The sequence below is a fragment of the Mchenga conophoros genome, linkage group LG23 (assembly GCF_057382185.1).
Source record: "Mchenga conophoros isolate Kocher_MC1m ecotype Shallow Benthic linkage group LG23, M_conophoros_male_GT1.1, whole genome shotgun sequence".
NCBI lineage: Eukaryota > Metazoa > Chordata > Actinopteri > Cichliformes > Cichlidae > Mchenga > Mchenga conophoros.
The window spans coordinates 3,948,078-3,965,770 of NC_140547.1; the positions used below are offsets into that span (position 1 = coordinate 3,948,078).

At 39.5% G+C, this 17,693-nt stretch overlaps 1 protein-coding gene across 3 annotated transcripts; it reads left to right on the top strand.

Moving 5' to 3' along the window:
- Window positions 1–298: 298 nt before the first annotated feature.
- mier2 (mesoderm induction early response 1, family member 2) lies at window positions 299–16,276 on the top strand. Of its 3 annotated transcripts, XM_085265610.1 has the most exons (13): window positions 299–348; window positions 1,507–1,678; window positions 2,958–3,071; window positions 3,298–3,406; window positions 4,114–4,193; window positions 4,796–4,865; window positions 6,753–6,898; window positions 7,406–7,487; window positions 9,340–9,434; window positions 9,530–9,660; window positions 11,196–11,338; window positions 11,925–12,025; window positions 13,401–13,537. In XM_085265610.1, the coding sequence occupies exons 2-12, from the start codon at window positions 1,532–1,534 to the stop codon at window positions 11,978–11,980; spliced, it is 1,173 nt and encodes a 390-aa protein (XP_085121736.1). In that variant the 5' UTR covers window positions 299–348; window positions 1,507–1,531; the 3' UTR covers window positions 11,981–12,025; window positions 13,401–13,537. The 3 variants fall into 3 exon arrangements, with proteins under 3 accessions (XP_085121736.1, XP_085121734.1, XP_085121735.1); XM_085265608.1 differs by lacking the exons at window positions 299–348; window positions 11,925–12,025 and adding an exon at window positions 715–840 and having other exon boundaries at window positions 13,401–16,276; XM_085265609.1 differs by lacking the exons at window positions 299–348; window positions 11,925–12,025 and having other exon boundaries at window positions 1,598–1,678; window positions 2,963–3,071; window positions 13,401–16,276.
- Window positions 16,277–17,693: the final 1,417 nt, after the last annotated feature.

Genomic DNA, 17,693 nt, shown 5'->3' on the forward strand with positions numbered 1-17,693 from the left:
ACGCGAAGAATAATTGAACTGATCAGTCGATACATTTCCCTTTTCTTTTTCTAGTAATATTTTTAGAATTGTTACTTACAGTAAAACAACATTTTTAGAGATGATACCGAAAGTGTTGGTTCGGGGCGATTTAAAAAAATTACTTAAAACTACGAAGGATTTTTTTTAAAAAGTTGTAAACTTAAACAAAATGAACTAAACTACTGAAAAAAAGTCATTGTAACTGTGTGCGACGCTGCACTGCAGCCGCTGTTGCTGAATCGTTGCGGCAATAAACGGAGCAGCAGAGAAGAGTAGACCTACAACATCCGGGCAATAGTCAGCTTGCGCAGAAACGGAATGGCGGAGGTAAGTGAGCGAAAACGAGAAATGTAATGACCCAAATGTTAGAGAAGCTGGGCCGAATTTAAGACTTCTGTCACTCCGTACGATACACAAGACTGCCGAGGGTTTGGCCGGCTGGTGAACGACCGCTGAAAGAGAGCTACGGGGGCTATTTAACTGGGAAGCGGCGGAAGAAATGGAGAACCTCTCCAGCGTATCGCCTCTCTCCGCGTTCTTGGCTTTAAAGAGACATTCCCTCAGCCTTGATAGTAAAGCCGTAGAAAACAATAGGGAGCCCGGTAGGGTCTAACACGGGGGTGCTGAACTATTTCAGGTGTGCCTTGCCGGCGAAGTGGGTTTAGTGAAAAAGTTGGGAGACATGTCATGACTCGGCGGCGGTAAACTCCGACCGTCTCTTTCAGAAATATTGAGAAGTAGTTATTTCCTTCTTGCCACTCGTAGCGAGCCGGAGAGAGGAAGAGGCGTTCAGCACCAAGTCGCAGGAAAGCGCCCCTGGTCAGTCAGACAGCGACCGACGGGTTGGGAGATTTTTGGTGACTTTTGGCGTCGTGAGAAGTAGATTATAATCTAATTTAGAGAGCGCTTGGACTTCATGTGAAGTAGGTTTGGGCGAGATTCTTGTACGGTTACTGCTGTAAGCGTGTTACCCAAAGTTTCCCACTATGGTTATAAACTCTTTATGTGGCCTTCATCCTGTACGTACATTGTATCTGATTAGTTCAGACCAAAGCCGAGCCTGGAATCGTGTCGATGAATCAGGAAAACCACCGTGAAGCTTTTTTTGTTAATGTAGTATCACAGCAAAACCGACCATCCTGTGGTGACAATTCACAATGAGCTCTTGGACATTTAAATATCTTTAAAGTTACATTACATTGCGCTTAAACTTCCCCCAAGTGCTATGATCAATCTGTTATTAAGTTTAACACCTAAGTCTGGATAGCAGAAGGTCTCATAAGTTGAAAGAAGAGCCCTTGAAAAGTGAGGAGTCAGCTGACCTGTAATGGGATGAGCCAGGATCAGCCACTATTTGATCCTGTGTTGTTCATGTGTTCATTTGTGCCGAGTGCCACGGCACCATTTTAATGTACTGTGCTATTTTACATGAGTTTGAATGCAACATAACAGACATACTGTCTTTATCTATGTGCATGTTTGTAGGTGGGTGATAAGCATCTAAACATGAATGCAGAGCTTGTGGCCTAGTGGAGAGTGGAGGAGATACAGCAATGAAGGCCCTCATCTGGAGAAGCAGAAGTCTTTACGGGTCTTAGAGGAGTTGGAGGAGGAGAAGAGTCCTCGCTCGATGAAGATGGCGACACCATCCCACACTGTATGATCACGTTCTGCCATGTTTATATGTGTGATAAACACAAAAATATTCAGCAAAATAGCTTCCTGTGATTATGGGAACCTTATAGTTGCAGGGTGTACTACATCACTGACAGTAATGGCATCGACTATTATTGTTCAGTACAGTTTTGTTACTCTAAAGTCATGTAACATTTGCTTTTGAAATAATTCAGTTACTAGTTCATAGAAATTTTAACAGCAGCGTTTTTTGACAAAAACGAAAAACAGTCTGAGGACCAAAATCTATCAACATACTGCAAGTGAATGTGAATTTTAATAATTACTCTAACCAGCAGCATCGATAACTCTTAATAAACCCCCCTTTTTATGGGCATTATTTGCCTTCAATATAACATTTCAACAGAATTATTTTAAATTGTAGTTTAACAGAGGAGTAAATATGAAGTTGAAGTTGATGAGTTTCAGTACCTGACATCAACCATCCAAAGCAACAGACAGTGCACAAGAGAGGTGTAGAAGAGAGCGCAGGCAGGGTGGAGTGGGTGGAGAGGAGTGTCAGGGGTGATTTGTGACAGAAGTATAGCAGGAAGAGTGAAAAGAAAGGTTTATAAGATGGCAATAAGGTGGTGGAGTTAGGAATGAGAACATCAGAGGGACAATTCAGGTCGAGCAGTTTGGAGAAAAAAGTTAGAGGGAAGCTGAGATGTTTTGACATGTGCAGAGGAGAGAAAGGCAGGCAGCAGGAAAATAGGAAGATTCATAGATGCAGTGAAGGAAGACATGCAGAGGGTTGGTGTGACAGAGGAGGATGCAGATCATCCACTGTGGCGACTCCTAAAGGGAGCAGTCAAAGAAGAAGATGATTTAAATAATCAACGCAACCATTTACTTTTCTCATAATCTCTACGTCTGTTGTCATAACATGTAAAGTAAAGAAATATTCATTTTTACCTTTAAAAATGCTGAAATTCTGAACACCGTGTTCAGGAAATGACATGGGACGTGCAGATGTTGACTCTGACATTTTTACAGAACAGTTCAATTACTTTGAGTAAACTGAGTACACTCTGGGGGTGTTTTAGGCATCTTACAAGGAGACTGCTCAATCAGTCTGATGGCATTATTTGGACAGACCAGGGAAAAGTGTCAAGTGTGCTTGAGATAGCTAAACTGACAGACATGTAGATGATTTTCAAGAAATGTGGGTGTTATTTATACATTTCTGTGGTTTCTTTCCCTCTTATACCCCATCACCTCCCCTCCACCTGTCACTGCCTCCCTCTGTGCCTTATTTGTAGGCCAGTGAGCTTCCCTTGGAGGAGCTGTTGGCTTTCTATGGCTATACAGTATCAGATCCAGAGAAGGAGACCTGTCACATGGCTGCCAGTTTGCCAGACATGACACTGGACAAGGTATACAACCTGAGGTGCACAGAACACACCCGTGGCCTCATTCATCTTTCATTTATTCATCAAAACAGATTTTGATTGGTCGAATTGGTCAGAGAACTTTTGAGAATCAGTCAAAAATATCAAATTGAATGATTGTACATCTAATGAATATGCTAACTCTGTTTTTCTATTTTTACTGTTCTGTCTTTTGTTTTTATTTTTTTGTCTTATTATATGTTTGGTTTAGGATCAGATAACTGAGGATCTCTTCCCTGGGGAGCAGGAAGAATCATTAGCCGACGATCTCACCCCCTCAGTCACCTCAAGCACCTCGGATCTGCTTCGCCGCATCCAAGGTAACACCCAGGGAGACACGCATTAACACATTTTCATATAACACTAAAACTCGCTGAAATTTTCTGAGCTAAAGAAAGGTTCGCAGTTTGAAATTGAATCGAATCGAATTTCTGGTGCTTTGATGACATTTCAAATAACACAACCTGTCAGGGTTTGTGATCCTAGGGAAATGCACTCATAATAAGCATTGATTTTATACAGTTCTGTGGAAGTTGTTATGAGATGTTCCTGTCTGATAGCATATATGTGTCACTCTTCATATGACACCATTAAATCAAAGGCAGAGAGATATTTCAATCTACAGGAGTTTTAATATATTGAAACAGTCATATCCAGATAGTGATTCTATGTGAAAGGTGCTGACTCTATAAAACATGAAAACCAAATGTACAGCAGGTATGCAGCTTTAGTGTTGTTCATGGTGCACAGACTGAACACACTGAACAGGTTAAAAAGAGGAGGTGCCACTTTGCTCATTGATGTTGTGCATATTCTGCTTTATACTGAATTGTGGTTCATACTGAGTTAGATGCAGTGTATAGTCATTTTATTTTTTATCATGACTATAAAGAATTGTGGTTTTAAATATGCTTAAGATTCCCTTTCTTAATCAGCAGAAAGATTTGGCTTTTAAGATGGCATGGAAAATCTTGTGGCGTTATTTGAATGTTCTCCTGATCTTTCTCTAATATTTCATGTGTTTTAGGTGGAGACAAAGACACGTTGATCAGTTCATCAGATGAAGACTCTGATGATGTCTCTATTCCATCCAATGAAGAGCAAAAGGTGGGTTACTGAGCATAGTAATCTTATTTTGACTAAGTGACTCTCAATCACCTTTAAGTTTAAGGGAGACACATTACGTTGCAACTTGTCTTTATGGGAAAGCAAATCAGATAAAATGCCAATAGCAAGACAGTTAGGCAGCAATAAAATATGGGTTATCAACCCTTTGGTAATGGTTCTTTTGATCAGTGCAATCAAAGGCTGAATATACACTAGGCTTTGGTTACATTTATATAAACATGACACTTTTTCCTGCTCTGGCACTAATTATAATTCAAAGTTAGGCTACTGAGCTGAGACCTAATTTCAACAGAACCACGATGCTTTTAATGGGCTGGCCAAAAATGCTCTACTTAAGAAAATTCAAATTCATATAAGCCAGAGAAATGGTTAATAGGAAAAAAATCTCCCAAGTTCTAAAACCACAGTGGCTCAGCTTTCTAAATGTAACAGCTTGTTTTGGACAGGCCTGTGTTTCTCATGGTTGTAGGTCGACACAAAGAACACTAACATGTGTACATTTTAAAATAAAATTTCAGCTTTTATAGGCATGATCACACGTTTCACAATTATGACTATTCATGTTTGGATTTCCTGTTTAGGAGATCATGGTTGGCTCCATGTATCAGGCAAAAATCCCTCCAATCAGCCCGTACACCTACCAGGAGAGAGGTAAGCAACTGAAATTGTCATTTTTGACAGTTGTTCTGATATATATACACACATATATATTAGGGGTGCAACGATACACAAAATTCACGGTTCGGTTCGATACTTTGGTGTCACGGTTCGATATTTTTTCGATACAAAAAAATGTTCATGCCTTTTTAATTTGTCATTTATTAAAATTATAAATATATATTTTAACTCAAAAGTACAGTTTTTAAATTTAATGTTGCTGAAACAACAAAGTAATAAAAAAAATAAATCTATCTGATCGAGAAATCACTCATCTTTGGAAAAGAGAGTTTATTACAGAGAAATGGCTCTTTCCAAAATAAAAGCTATACTATACGCTTCTTCTGGGCTATATTTTCAGCAGCATATTAAACATATCGGGTCCCCATAAGGAGAATCCTGTGCTAACGGCTGTCTAAATGACTCGGGTAAAGTTTGTAGCATGCGTGCTTGTTGTTTTTGTCTGCTTCGACTTGTCTTTGCACGAGGATGATGTCGGAGTAAATGTGCAGTCATATTCGTTGTGTTCCCACTAGTGCTGTCAGCGTTAATCTGAAATGACGTTAACGCCACAACACGGCAAATCTCCGTTAACGTGCTGCCGTCCAGCGTCAACACGTTAACGAGCTAACTGCGCTAACACACTAGTTCCCACCCATGTAATTGAGCATTGCGTGGCACATCCGACATACTGTTTTACTTTTGTCCATGACGCGCTTACCTTCAGGGTCATACTTCACATGAAAACCAAAATAGTTCCAAAGGCCAGATCTGAATGAGGGTAGGGGAGGAAGTTTGCCATGTTGCAACGAGCTTCTGTCTTGCTAGCTTGCGCTGCGCTCAGTAATGGATCTGCGCTCGACAGTGCAGCCTAGGCGGAGTAGTCGAACGCAGATCCACTGAGCTCTCAACACAGACAGCATCGTCAGAAGAAAAGTTGATAAAATAAATTAAAAATTTTGTATTGTTCGATACATTTGCGTACTGAACCGAAAGCACTGTATCAAACGGTTCAATATCGATATGAGTATCGTTGCACCCCTAATATATATATACATATATATACTCGACTCGGAAGTAGACCTGTTGCTCTGTCTGTGGCTTTTCATCACACTCGGGGACCACAGTGTTGTTTTCCGTAGACATTTCCCTCATTGCCGGGTTTCAAAAATGGCGATGTTGAGTTTCGTGAATGAGACTCTCTTGACTCATTAAGTGACACCGCTGACCAGCCAATCGGTGGCATGCAGTCTGACGATGTCACATTTTAGTATCTGCTCAGATCACTTGGAACCCCGGCCAAGCATGTGTACCTTGTGCCTGGTACGTTTTTTTAGGAATGATCTAATGGAAAATCCTGAAAACTGTGGTGAACCGTGGCGAGTTGATCAGATGGTACTAATGGAAGAGGGGATTACGTGTTTAGTACTGTGTCCAAGCACTTTTGACTCCCCAGAGTTGGTGTGATTGATGTGTACTGTGCTGTGACCTGCTTCAAGATGTAGGACCAGCACAGTTCTGTTGGACTCAGCTCAGTGTGCAGAGTGTGGTCGTGCTGCCTTCATTAAAAATTGCTGTTACATTATTAACAAATCTATAAGGAATGTGGGAGGACAATTTGTCACTGCTTCTAAAAAACCGCCCAAATACATCCACAAAAAAATACATCAACCTCATTGTGCTCGGCAAGACTGCCTTTCAAAGCATGTTGATGCATGAAAGAGAGAGTGAGTGTGAAAGAGAGGAGCTGAGGCACTGAGAAAAACCGAGGTGTATTCAAGTCCATAATGTAAAGCACAGTGCAAACACGAACACGATACAGAGTAAACGTGTCTAATGTGTCCGCTGTAAGTCTGAGAAACTGTGCCTGTCACCCTCTAGCTTACAGCACCGAAGACCAGTTGTTGTGGAGGCCAGGGGTTCTGCCAGTGCATGAAGTGGAGGAGTTCTTGCTGAATGCACAAAGACCCCGTGGCCAGGAGGAGGCAGTAGGAACCGAGGAGGTCATTGTCCAAGACAATGAACAGGTACATCTCAGCAAACACTGCTGGCTACTTTTGTTTGTTTAAGCTAGTCTGTAGTAACACGTAAGCGCCCCTCTTCAGTAACGAAGTATTCTTCCTTCATGGCAATGTCGCAACTGCCCCCCACACAAAGGCGAATGACTCATCTTAACCAGTTTTTAGCTGTGGTAAAATATAATAAATGTGCCTTCTGTACACGCTGAAAGAAACAAACAGCTGGATAAAAAGAAGTCCATGTATTATTAGATCTGTGTACTTGAAGATTTTACTTTTGTCTTGTTATTCAGATGTCTGGATTACTAACCTCATCCCAATCTCCTTAAGACGTTTCAGAAGACTTCTTCTACTTGTCTCGTTTAGTCTGCATTACCTGAACTCATAGTGGACCATGGCTAAACATGGTCAGCCTTTATGTCCATAATCAAGAGTTCTTGTTTTCTTTAACTTGCCTTAAACCGAGAGGTAAGTCTTCACTGAGTGACAGTTTTTGTGTTTCCTCTAAACCTTCAGGCACTGTACGAGTTAGTGAAATGCAACTTTAATGTCGAAGAAGCACTGAGGCGATTTCGTTTCAACGTGAAAGTATTCAGTGGTAAGAACTATCCCGTTGTCCTACTTTCCCCAACTGGGCATTTTACACCTTTGTGAACAACCCAGAATAAGTTTGTAATAATGATTGATAGTATGTAAATTTAAAGTCATCAGAAAATCGTTGCACCCATATGTCACAGGTTTTTGCAGTTACAGTGTTTTATACAATTTTTTAATCCATTAGCAAGGGCAAAACTTAACTGAGGAATTCCCAGACATGAAACTGTGGCCTATTTTCAACCATTGACCCTAGTTAGGCATTTATACCCACAACACACAAAATTTTATCATATTTAGTTACATAAAACCGTTACCATACTATACAATATAGAGATAACTAGGGAAAAACATAAATAAAATGAAATGCACATAAAACGATACAGAAATTAACAAATGATTTTTATTTGCCATTAACCAAAATTTGACTTTTAATAAGATTCAATATCTATAATTAATTTGATTTCAGGAGGCCTGACAGGACATGCTTCCTGAATAGGTGACAGGTCATTATGGCGAATGCTGATTGTCCAAATTTAGATCTTTGATGTGGTGTTTTACAGTGTCCAACATGGTCCTAGTGACTGCCGTCACCGTCTTATGCATCTAGAGGTATGCGGCCAGTCTGCATTTAAAAACTACTTTAACACAAAAGATATGAATGAAAACATCAAAACTAAGTGGACTGTATTTTTTTAAATTCATTATTTAGAGTCTGTTTATAAAAAGATAGAAGGTGCTTAGTTGTAGATGGTGATACTTAGACCCATACTGTCATAAAATATCACAAATTGCGAAAATATGAAAGAATTCATAAACAGCTGGGCTGCTGCAAAGTTCATCTAGTGTTGAATAAGATTGAAAACACTCAGATTGGTCTTAACAGTCTTTGAATTTGTTTCATGTTTATCAAATTTGAGTTGCGGATCTCAAATTATTATTAAAAACGTAAAATGTTATCATCAGCCTCTGGGTAGTTTGCAGGCAAATCACTGATAAACAGAGTGCAAAGCATTGGAACAAGTAGCAGTCCTTGGGGAATGCCCATTCTGTTTTTCAATAGTTTCACTAATTTTCTTTCTTGTTCATCCATCACACACTGCACATTTGGGTATATTGTGATTGGCAGTGTCAAATGCGTTTTTTAGATCAAGAATAACAAGACCCTCAAAAGTTTGTGTGTATTCCACCCCCACAAAACTGCCACCAAAAAAGCCCTTAATGGTGTTAGTAAAATAACAGGTTACTATTTCTGCGTAATATTTTGGTCTAAAGCCGAATTGTTTCAGGGAAAAGAATTGATTGGTCTGTAGATGTGTAAATAGTTGTGTTACCACAACATTTTCAAGTATCCATGACAAAAAAGCGAGTATGAAAAAAGTTCAGTCGTTGAAAGTCAGCCTCCCCTGGTCTTCTCAATAAAGCCTGTGTTAGAATTAGATCTGCAGTAACAGCATACCAGTGTCAATGAAAAATCTGTGGTATTCTTAATAAAAGAGAGAAATGCAGGCTTATTCAACAACCCAAGGCCAGTGTAATTCTTTTCCGGTGCAAAGTATGACGTTTCATTACCATTTCGGTGGAACTATAGCTGCCAACTTCATCACTGCAGAGAAGGAATAACTCACTGATGTGACCTCATGACCTTCAAATCAGAAATGAGCCTCCAGTTTAAGACCAGTTTTATTATGCTAGAAACAGGAAAGCAAAATTAACAGATTATGATATTAAGAGTGTCACTTTTCATTTCAGTTTTTCTGTTCTATTTAGTTTATGTGATTGTAATTACAATTATGTAAAAATGTAAAATTATTATGTAGTTTTATAAACTTATTTTTGATGTCCGCTGTCTTTAGAAGAGCTCTGCTCCTGGAGCGAGGAGGAGTGCAGGAACTTTGAGCATGGGTATCGAGTTTATGGGAAAAACTTCCACCTCATTCAGGCAAATAAGGTGAGCACCCAGAGGATGACCTGCTACCTGATATGCTGATTTAAAAGGGTTGACTATTTTCCGCTAATGCAAAAACAACCTCTTCTTATCCACAGGTACGAACACGCTCAGTGGGCGAGTGTGTGGAGTATTACTACATGTGGAAGAAGTCTGAGCGTCACAAGTACTTTACTCAGCAGGCTACCAGGCTGAGCCGCAAGAAGTACAGCCTGCAATCAGGGAGCATGTGAGTGTTGCTGGGACACCAATCTGAAGATAACCAGAGTCTTTTAGATAAAAGGTGCAATCAGAAAGAACGGCACATAAAAAGCAAGAACAGCCATCGGATTTCAGGTTTGTCTCCTTGTGGAGCACTGCACTGCTCCCCGCTGCTCCCATCTGTCCACTTGCATCTTAATTATGGCCAACAAATTCACTCAAACCTCTTTGTGAATTTGTCCTGTACTCCACAATGAAATCTAAATGGAAACAGTTTGGACTACAGAAATCCAGCAAATGTACATGTGCAAGTGATCCGAGTGGGACTTTACAGAGAGCAGTTCTGAAGTGTTAAAGTGTTGCACAAGGAGACAGCCTTGAAGGGGAAACCTGCTTTTAGGAATGTGTCAGGAAGTACTTCCAAACTCTGCCATATCAAACATGCTCTCCAGAGTAGCTCAAAGTAGCTTTAAGATTTTTGGTTTTTTTCTGATCCCTGCAAAAATTTTGGTATTTTGTTTTTCTAAATGGTAAAAATGGTAAATGGCCTGTATTTGTATAGCGCTTTACTAGTCCCTAAGGACCCCAAAGCGCTTTACACTACATCCAGTCATCCACCCATTCACACACACATTCACACACTGGTGATGGCAGCTACATTGTAGCCACAGCCACCCTGGGGCGCACTGACAGTATGTATGATTCTGTCTCATAACAGAATCATACAAAAACTATGAAGCTCATTTTCATGACACTTGATAAAGAGGTAGAGTTCGGGTAAAGGAAGTGCTAATTTACACTTTGGTACATGTCTAGAATCACTTCCTGTAAAATTGCCAGATAGGCTTTGGACTTCAGAGAGGTCTACTTTCTAAGCGTGAGACCTGTCAGGTAGCTCAAGGATCAATTCTAAATCTCTTACTTTTTAATTCTTACATGCTGCCATTGGGCAGTATTTTCATGAGACACGGCCTCCTTAATATTCTGTGGGTTACTGATGATCCTGATGGTATTGATGATCTCTTGCTCGCTCAGTTTTAGATTAAACTGGTCTAGATGTTGCAGAATTTTTAAGAACATGATAAATAAAAATTGTTGACCTAACTTGCAAATTAGAAAACCTGATGCGCGCTTTTAGTGCGTTATTAGGTTAAACCATTGTTACGCTCTTTCTCCAGTCCACCGAATAAATTAAATAAATGTAGTACAGGTAAGTAAAAGGTCTACACTAAAACTACATCAGGTTACACCAGATGACCTATTACAACTGGAACCTGGAAGGGCCTAATTCTTCATTCCCACATGTTTTTGCTTCACTTTAACAGCATTTTGACAAATTCCACCTCACTTGATCTGTAAGCAAATAAAGTTTTCGTGAGCTATCTGTTAAAGTCTCTCACCTCAAAGGACGTCTAAAGATGCTGGTGGTCTGCAAAGAGCTGGTTAATCCAAGTTATATGAACAGATTTTACAACAACTACTGTCTGAGTGAAAACTGTGAGCTCTGTAGGTCACAAACACATAATTTATCAGAGCTGGAAGTAGTTCTGCTGTGTGTTGCAGGGAGGATGGAGACCAGGATGGGGAGGTTGTGGAACTCGAGGGAAACAACAGTTCCACAAGGTTGTTGCCTCACAGCTCCATGGGCACAGGGCAGCTGGAGTCCCCGTTACCTCCACAGTCGAACCTGGACCAGGACAAACAAGGTAAAAACCAGAGGTCGCCTCATAAAAACACCTGACGTGATGGCTCAGATGGAAGCTCTTTATATTTACTTTGGTGAGCTCTTGCCACACAAAATGTCCTTTCTTATAGAGAACTAAAATAATATTCAAATAATAGTGAAGCAAAGGCTTCAGTCTAAAGTGTTATTAACTGTGGCCTTAAGTTCAAAGTAAAGACACAAGCTTCTTCTTCTTCTTCACAAAAGAAAAAGTAGATAAACAAAAGTTTCAGTGTCTGATAAAACTGAAGCTATGTATGTTTACCCATCTTTTTGTACATAAACCATTTACATGCCATGTGAAACATACATGCCAAATCATCTTTCAGTCATGTTATACATGGGCTCCATTGATTTCCTGTTTGTTTATATATTCTTCCTGTTTATTTTGACATATTTATTATCCCTGTCTCATATGAAACATTTTATGTCTCCCTTCCTTTGTTTTCCCCAATATTTTCATGGTATACATTTGTTTTGTGTTGTGTTTTTGCTCGCATGTATGCACGTCTGCGCGTGTGTCTGTGTGTGCGCGCTTGGGCATGTTGTGCATGTTGATGGTGCTCCAGAAGAAGAGGGCCGCCCCAGGCGCAGACGAACTCCCCGTTTTCTCTTAAAGCCATGACCTCAGTCCACTCAGGCCACAGACAGCAGGTTGAGCAGCCTGCAGGTAAAGAGGATGAGTACAGAAAACTAAAATAATGTGGTCACTGGGAAATAATCAGACAAATAAATAGACAAAGTTTAATGAGAAAGGAAAGAAACGGGTCTAATGTAAACAGCCTCCTCTGGCTGTGTAATAATTAGCGCATTTGCAAATAGTGTCTGAATAATGTTGGAGATGTTATTTAAAATATTGCTTTTTGCTTTTTTCCCTTTGTTTTTTCCAAATACAGTTTTTTCCCTTATATACCGTCACATCTTTTCAAAATAAGACTGCTGTATTAAAATAAACTTCAAAATCAGTGTAGCAAAAAAAAATGCATTTATTGCAGTGGCTCGCTGATATACACAGCACAGCATGTGTAGAATTCACAGTATAAAACATGCAGTAAACAGAGTTGTGTAGATATTTCAGATAGTTCATAATCTCCTCATATGAGGAAGATGTTTGAGGAGATTACCCAGCAAACATGGTTCAAACTGCGACGTCGCGTCCCTGGTCAGGACAGGTCGGGGTGCGACGCCGATGTAGAGCGATGGATGTAGATGTTGTTTCCGCATAGAACAAAAGGGACGTCGGCTCGTCTCTTAAACGGTGAGAAATGAATATTAAGTTATTGCAAAGATGGAATGATAGCCATTTTTATTATTTATTCATTATTTTTTCACAACTAATATGTGGTTGTGAGCAGATATCCACATGAATATTTCCGTGGATTTTACATCGTCACGTACTCACAGAGTCGTGCTCCTGGAATCTTTTTAAATGTTTTAAATAAACAACACTTTTAAGTTGTTTTCAGTTTCGTAAATCTGAATTTCTTTTCATTTTTTTGTTGGTGAATTTAGCACATTGGACAATTATTCCCTCTCTGTCTGCGACGTCGACTCAGGAATGCTTCATTCAAACATGAAGTTCGGTTTTCTCGACCTGAAAGCGTGAGGTCACGAGTTTGAGTCACCACTAAGGTTTCTTCTTTTCTTCTCATGCTTTTCTTGAGAGAATTTAATTTCTATTTCCTTTATTCTGACAGTAAAACAGAATTTTTAAACACAAACTTTCTCGTGCTTGAAAATCTAACAAGGACGTTCGACAAGAACCTCGTTTATGTTAGGAAGTTGGTGCTGATGTGAAGGTAACATTCTTGATATCGGTTCAGCTTTCATTTTGGAACTATGACTATCGTTCGAGAAAAGACCGCCAGCCGTTTAAATGTTTGCTGGGTACTCTGTAGTAGAAATAGGTACGCTAGAAGAGCACAAAAGCACTCCTCAGATGCCATTGTAACCATAGACATCAAACATACATCCTAGAATATATGACAACAGTAATGGAGGTTTTATTAATCTGTCGTCCTGTGAATTTCTATACGTCTGTCCAGATGGCGAGCTGGTGATGGGCTTGTCAGAGCTGTGCGGCGACGAGTGTCCTCAGCAGCTGTTCGGATGTCCTTTCTCTCTCCCGCCCATAGACGGCCTGCAGGAATCTGGCTCAGATAGTTGTTGTCCTTCAGCTCCAGTCCAGCTCCAGTCTCAGCTCTTTGCTGAGACCTCCCAGTGGGCCTGCGGGAACTCTCCGGCCCTCCATGACAACCACGGGCTCCCAAACTCTTGTTTCTTTCAGCTACACATGCGTGGCGAACATTTACTTTCTGAGGGCCCTGACTGTGGCACAGTGAGCGGTGGGGCCAGTGCTTCCCACATGCTGCAGGTGGAATTTAGCCTGCCGTCCTCTTCATCATCCTCAACCGCTGTCCTCCCGTCACACTTCCAGGCATTCAGCAGTTTGCTTCACCCCTCACCCGTCCAGCATCCTCGCTCTCTCACACAGTGAAGGGGACATGGAGATATCTAAGTGGTACTCTGTGTAATTTGCCCTGTGTGTTTTTGGTTGGTAGTGATCTTTTACAGCAGGGTGAAAAAGAAATGAGAGGACAAAAAGTGCGTTAATGCAACTTGCTTGAAAACAGATGGACCTATTACCTGTGTTAGCAGGTGACTTGTGTGCCTCTTCTTAAAAGGAGGCGCTCGAATCCTACGCCCATTGTGGAATGATGACTGTGTTAATCACTACTTTCAGGCATTGATTATGTGCTGCTGTCCATTATTCCTGAAACTGATTATTGACAATGTTGACCACTGCTGCTTTGTTTTCTTATTTATCAGAACAGACAAATTTGACTGCTGCTCAGATTTGGTTTTCCCCCCCCAGATTCTTACCGTGAATACAGACAACATGACTGTTTTTATGCTCTTCATATCAGTCAGCATTTTCACTGCTGCAGCCATTTCAGATCTGCTATTGGACTGTACCTCACCTGATGTAATACGGGGGTGGGGGGGTCTGACTACAGAGTAAAATCTGTCCACTTATACAACATAGAATAGTTTATTTAAACATTAACTTAAAATGTTTTCTCCTTTCTTGGCCCTACATATCTGCTTTGTCTTTATTCTACACAAAAGTTCATCTTTCTTAAGATTTAAAAAAATATGAACACCTTAAAGGAAAAAAAGTTCTACGGTTGATTTGAATATGCAGCAATGTAGGAGCCTAATGGGGCGCAATAACTTCCTGTTTTATTGTATTTTATTTCTTTTTTAAATTTCCTTTCTTTTTGCTTCTGTGGAAATTTTCCTCTTTTTTCCCACCACTGAAAATGTATATAGATTTATAAAGGTGCAGGGTTTTGTCATCAGTCATGAACACCATTTCTCGTATGATGAATAACTGCTACCATGACGAGCCTGTTTCATATAATGGGCTTAAAAATGAAAGACTGAAATATAAAACTTTACATGCTAAGCTGCCATATACAGAAGTGAGAATACCCGTGTGCAATATCGCTGAAATGTAAAACGGTTCACGAGTGAAATATTTCCACCACATAAAGATAAAACAAAAACATAAAATATACATAAGCACAAAAACAAACAAACGCAGTTGTGGTCAGAAGCTTACACACGAGTCATCATGTGCATGAATGTCATTGAAATCTGGGGCTTTTAATTATTTCTTTGAACTGTTCAGTTTCTGGGGAGTCATCTTTAATGACTTTACAAACATGAATTGTGTTTGAATTTGTTTTCGATCTTCACTAATCCACACAATGTCAAAAATGTACATAGAGCTTTTCAGATTTATACATTTGGTTAAATTTCCTTTATCGACCTGCAGCTGAACCAGACACCTTAGTAGCTGACATTTCCAGCTGTAAATTTCTCCCCTCTTCTTGGCAGATTTGGTAGAGTTCATACCCATGATGTATGTAAACTTCTGACCACAACAAAAAGATCAGCGACAAGTCAGAAAATCTGATTACTGAAACCAAAACAAGTCCTTCTCAGATCTCCAGTTAGCCTGGATCCATTAACATGAGCATCAGAACGTACAGTTTATTTATTTATGGGTGTCTATCAGCAAAAGAACAGATGTATAAATAATCAGAAGAAGTAGATCAAACCACAGTAGCTGTTCTCTAGCACGGGCTAGCTCTTGAAAACACAGCCACGTGTTAGATGACTCACATACGTTCACCACAACGAACAGGAAGTCTCTCTCCAGCACAAAACTGTTACAAACATGAGAAGAAGCCTGACGCTTATTAGGAGCAGATTTCTTAGTCAGATGACGGATGAATTTGTTTTCCCTAGATTTGTTCCAGCATGTTTAGCATAAGCTGGGCCAAGACCACCACAGTGAATACAGTCCCAGCAGTGAGGCAGGGAGGTGGGACTGTGGCTGGATGAAGTGTTGGGGGAATGTTTCTTGATATCTTGATAAATGTCTTTAGATAAATTACTGGTTGACAGGATGACTCCAAGTCTCCAGAATTTTCAAAAAAGATTGTCACTGCCAAAAGTACCATAGGAAGAAAATAGTTTAAACTGAGACGACCACATCTGAATCCAACAGAGCACCATATGAGTATTTTAAAGAGAAAGGCAGAGCAACAAGGAGCAGCTGAGAGGACTGTCGAACATTGAAGCCAACACGCTGAGTAATTAAAAAAATCAAGATTTTTGTTGCTGTTTTGTCTGTTTTTAATATAATAAATTAAATGTTTTAATAAAATATTTAAAAAAAATTAAAAACTTCAGTTTTATAGATTAAATGTGACCTTGCTGTAAGAATATTGATATTACATGTGTTGCCTTCCAGCTAGTGCCTTGGAGGTTGTTGTTTTTTATTTTAATTTTCTATGTATATCCCATCCAAAGGGCACTTCAAATAAAGCAACAAAGAATCCAGAAGATGAACAAACTCATATATTGCTCGTGTTTTTATTTTAGCATAAAACCCAATTGCCCAAAGTTTGACTTAAACATTCAACAGTGTAGTGATGCTGCACGAGTGGACTTAATGCTTTTTCCACTCTGATGAATGAAGGTGAACAGTTTTCTCAGTTTCTGGTAAAATTATGCTTTTTGTAAAGTCAGTCATCACTCCGAACATCCAGAGAGGAAAGTGGTTTATATTTACAGCTTGTTGGTCCGAGACGTCGTGTGTGAAGATTATGCCATCATAGAAGTTCAGAGACCTGCTTGTCTCAAGTTCCCAGGTAAGTCCCACCTTTGATCTGAGGAATTCCCCGTTCTTCTCTTCGAGCCTCATATATTTAAAATGACACGTTTTTAGTTTATAATTGATAATTTATTGAACCATGCTGGCATGTCCCAAAACCTCTGCAAGCCACAAAGTGACTGAGAGCCTCGACTGAATGAAAAGAGCACTCAGCTAACAAATCTTAAAAAAGAGGCGAACATGATGATGACTCAAGAGATGATGAATGCCAGTTTATATATATATTTGTATAGTGCATGATACACAGCATACATAAATTGACTCTTACTGGAACAATTTCATGGATTCTTTTGGTAATTTCACAGAATCATAATTGTACATATGTAATGTGTACATTGATGTACTAAACTTGCATGTCTGTAAGTTTTAGTCCAAGTTGCACAGAAAACAAAGATTTGGCCCCAGCTGTTTCCTTCCATCTATCCCTGTTTCTCTTCTCTCTGTGCTGGGCCTTTCAGTCCTCCAGGTTTAATGCTGGTTTCAGATCAGTGCTTGTTTTGTTGTTAAATGCTTATATATTCAGGCACTTTGGATAAGACAATAAAGGAAAACTAGTACAATTATTTTTATATTATTATTTTTGTCTGTATATTTTCTTTGTCTTTATGATCTTTGCTTTTAAGACATAAATGGCTTACTCATGAAAAAAGCAGACTTTTATCTGGCCTTTTTCTCTACATTTGTTATTTGCAAAGGAAAAGGAGTTAATTTAACAGCATTTCTCTTTTCTTCATTATTATCATTATTATTTTTTACTAGCATATTTATCCATCTATAAGCTTCTGCTTCTTTCTTATTTGTTTGTAATCGCTTTGAAAAAGTTAAAAAATAAATAAATAGAACAATGGAAATGTTCAATTTATTCCTAAAGTATTATTGGTTTTCACAGGTGATGTGGCACCACTTGTTTGTGCAATACGCAGTGTTCTACAAAAATATGAAATCTTAACAGCTAATAGTTGCGGTGGGAGAAATTGATTGCAAAAGAGCCATAGCTCAGCTGCTCCAGTAGCTCTCAGACTTGATCTTTAATGATGGCCACTTTTCTTAAGAAAAGCTCTTTGTTTTCCTTTTTTTCTGTCTTTCTTTC

What these genes read in the sequence shown, in the direction of transcription:
- mier2 (XM_085265608.1), top strand. Translation starts at nt 1,532, where the DNA reads ATGCAGAGCTTGTGGCCTAGTGGAGAGTGGAGGAGATACAGCAATGAA. An exon ending in CATCCAATGAAGAGCAAAAG is followed by an intron (nt 4,194 to 4,795) that starts GTGGGTTACTGA and finishes TTTCCTGTTTAG; the next exon opens with GAGATCATGGTTGGCTCCAT. An exon ending in CCTGGACCAGGACAAACAAG is followed by an intron (nt 11,339 to 13,400) that starts GTAAAAACCAGA and finishes ACGTCTGTCCAG; the next exon opens with ATGGCGAGCTGGTGATGGGC.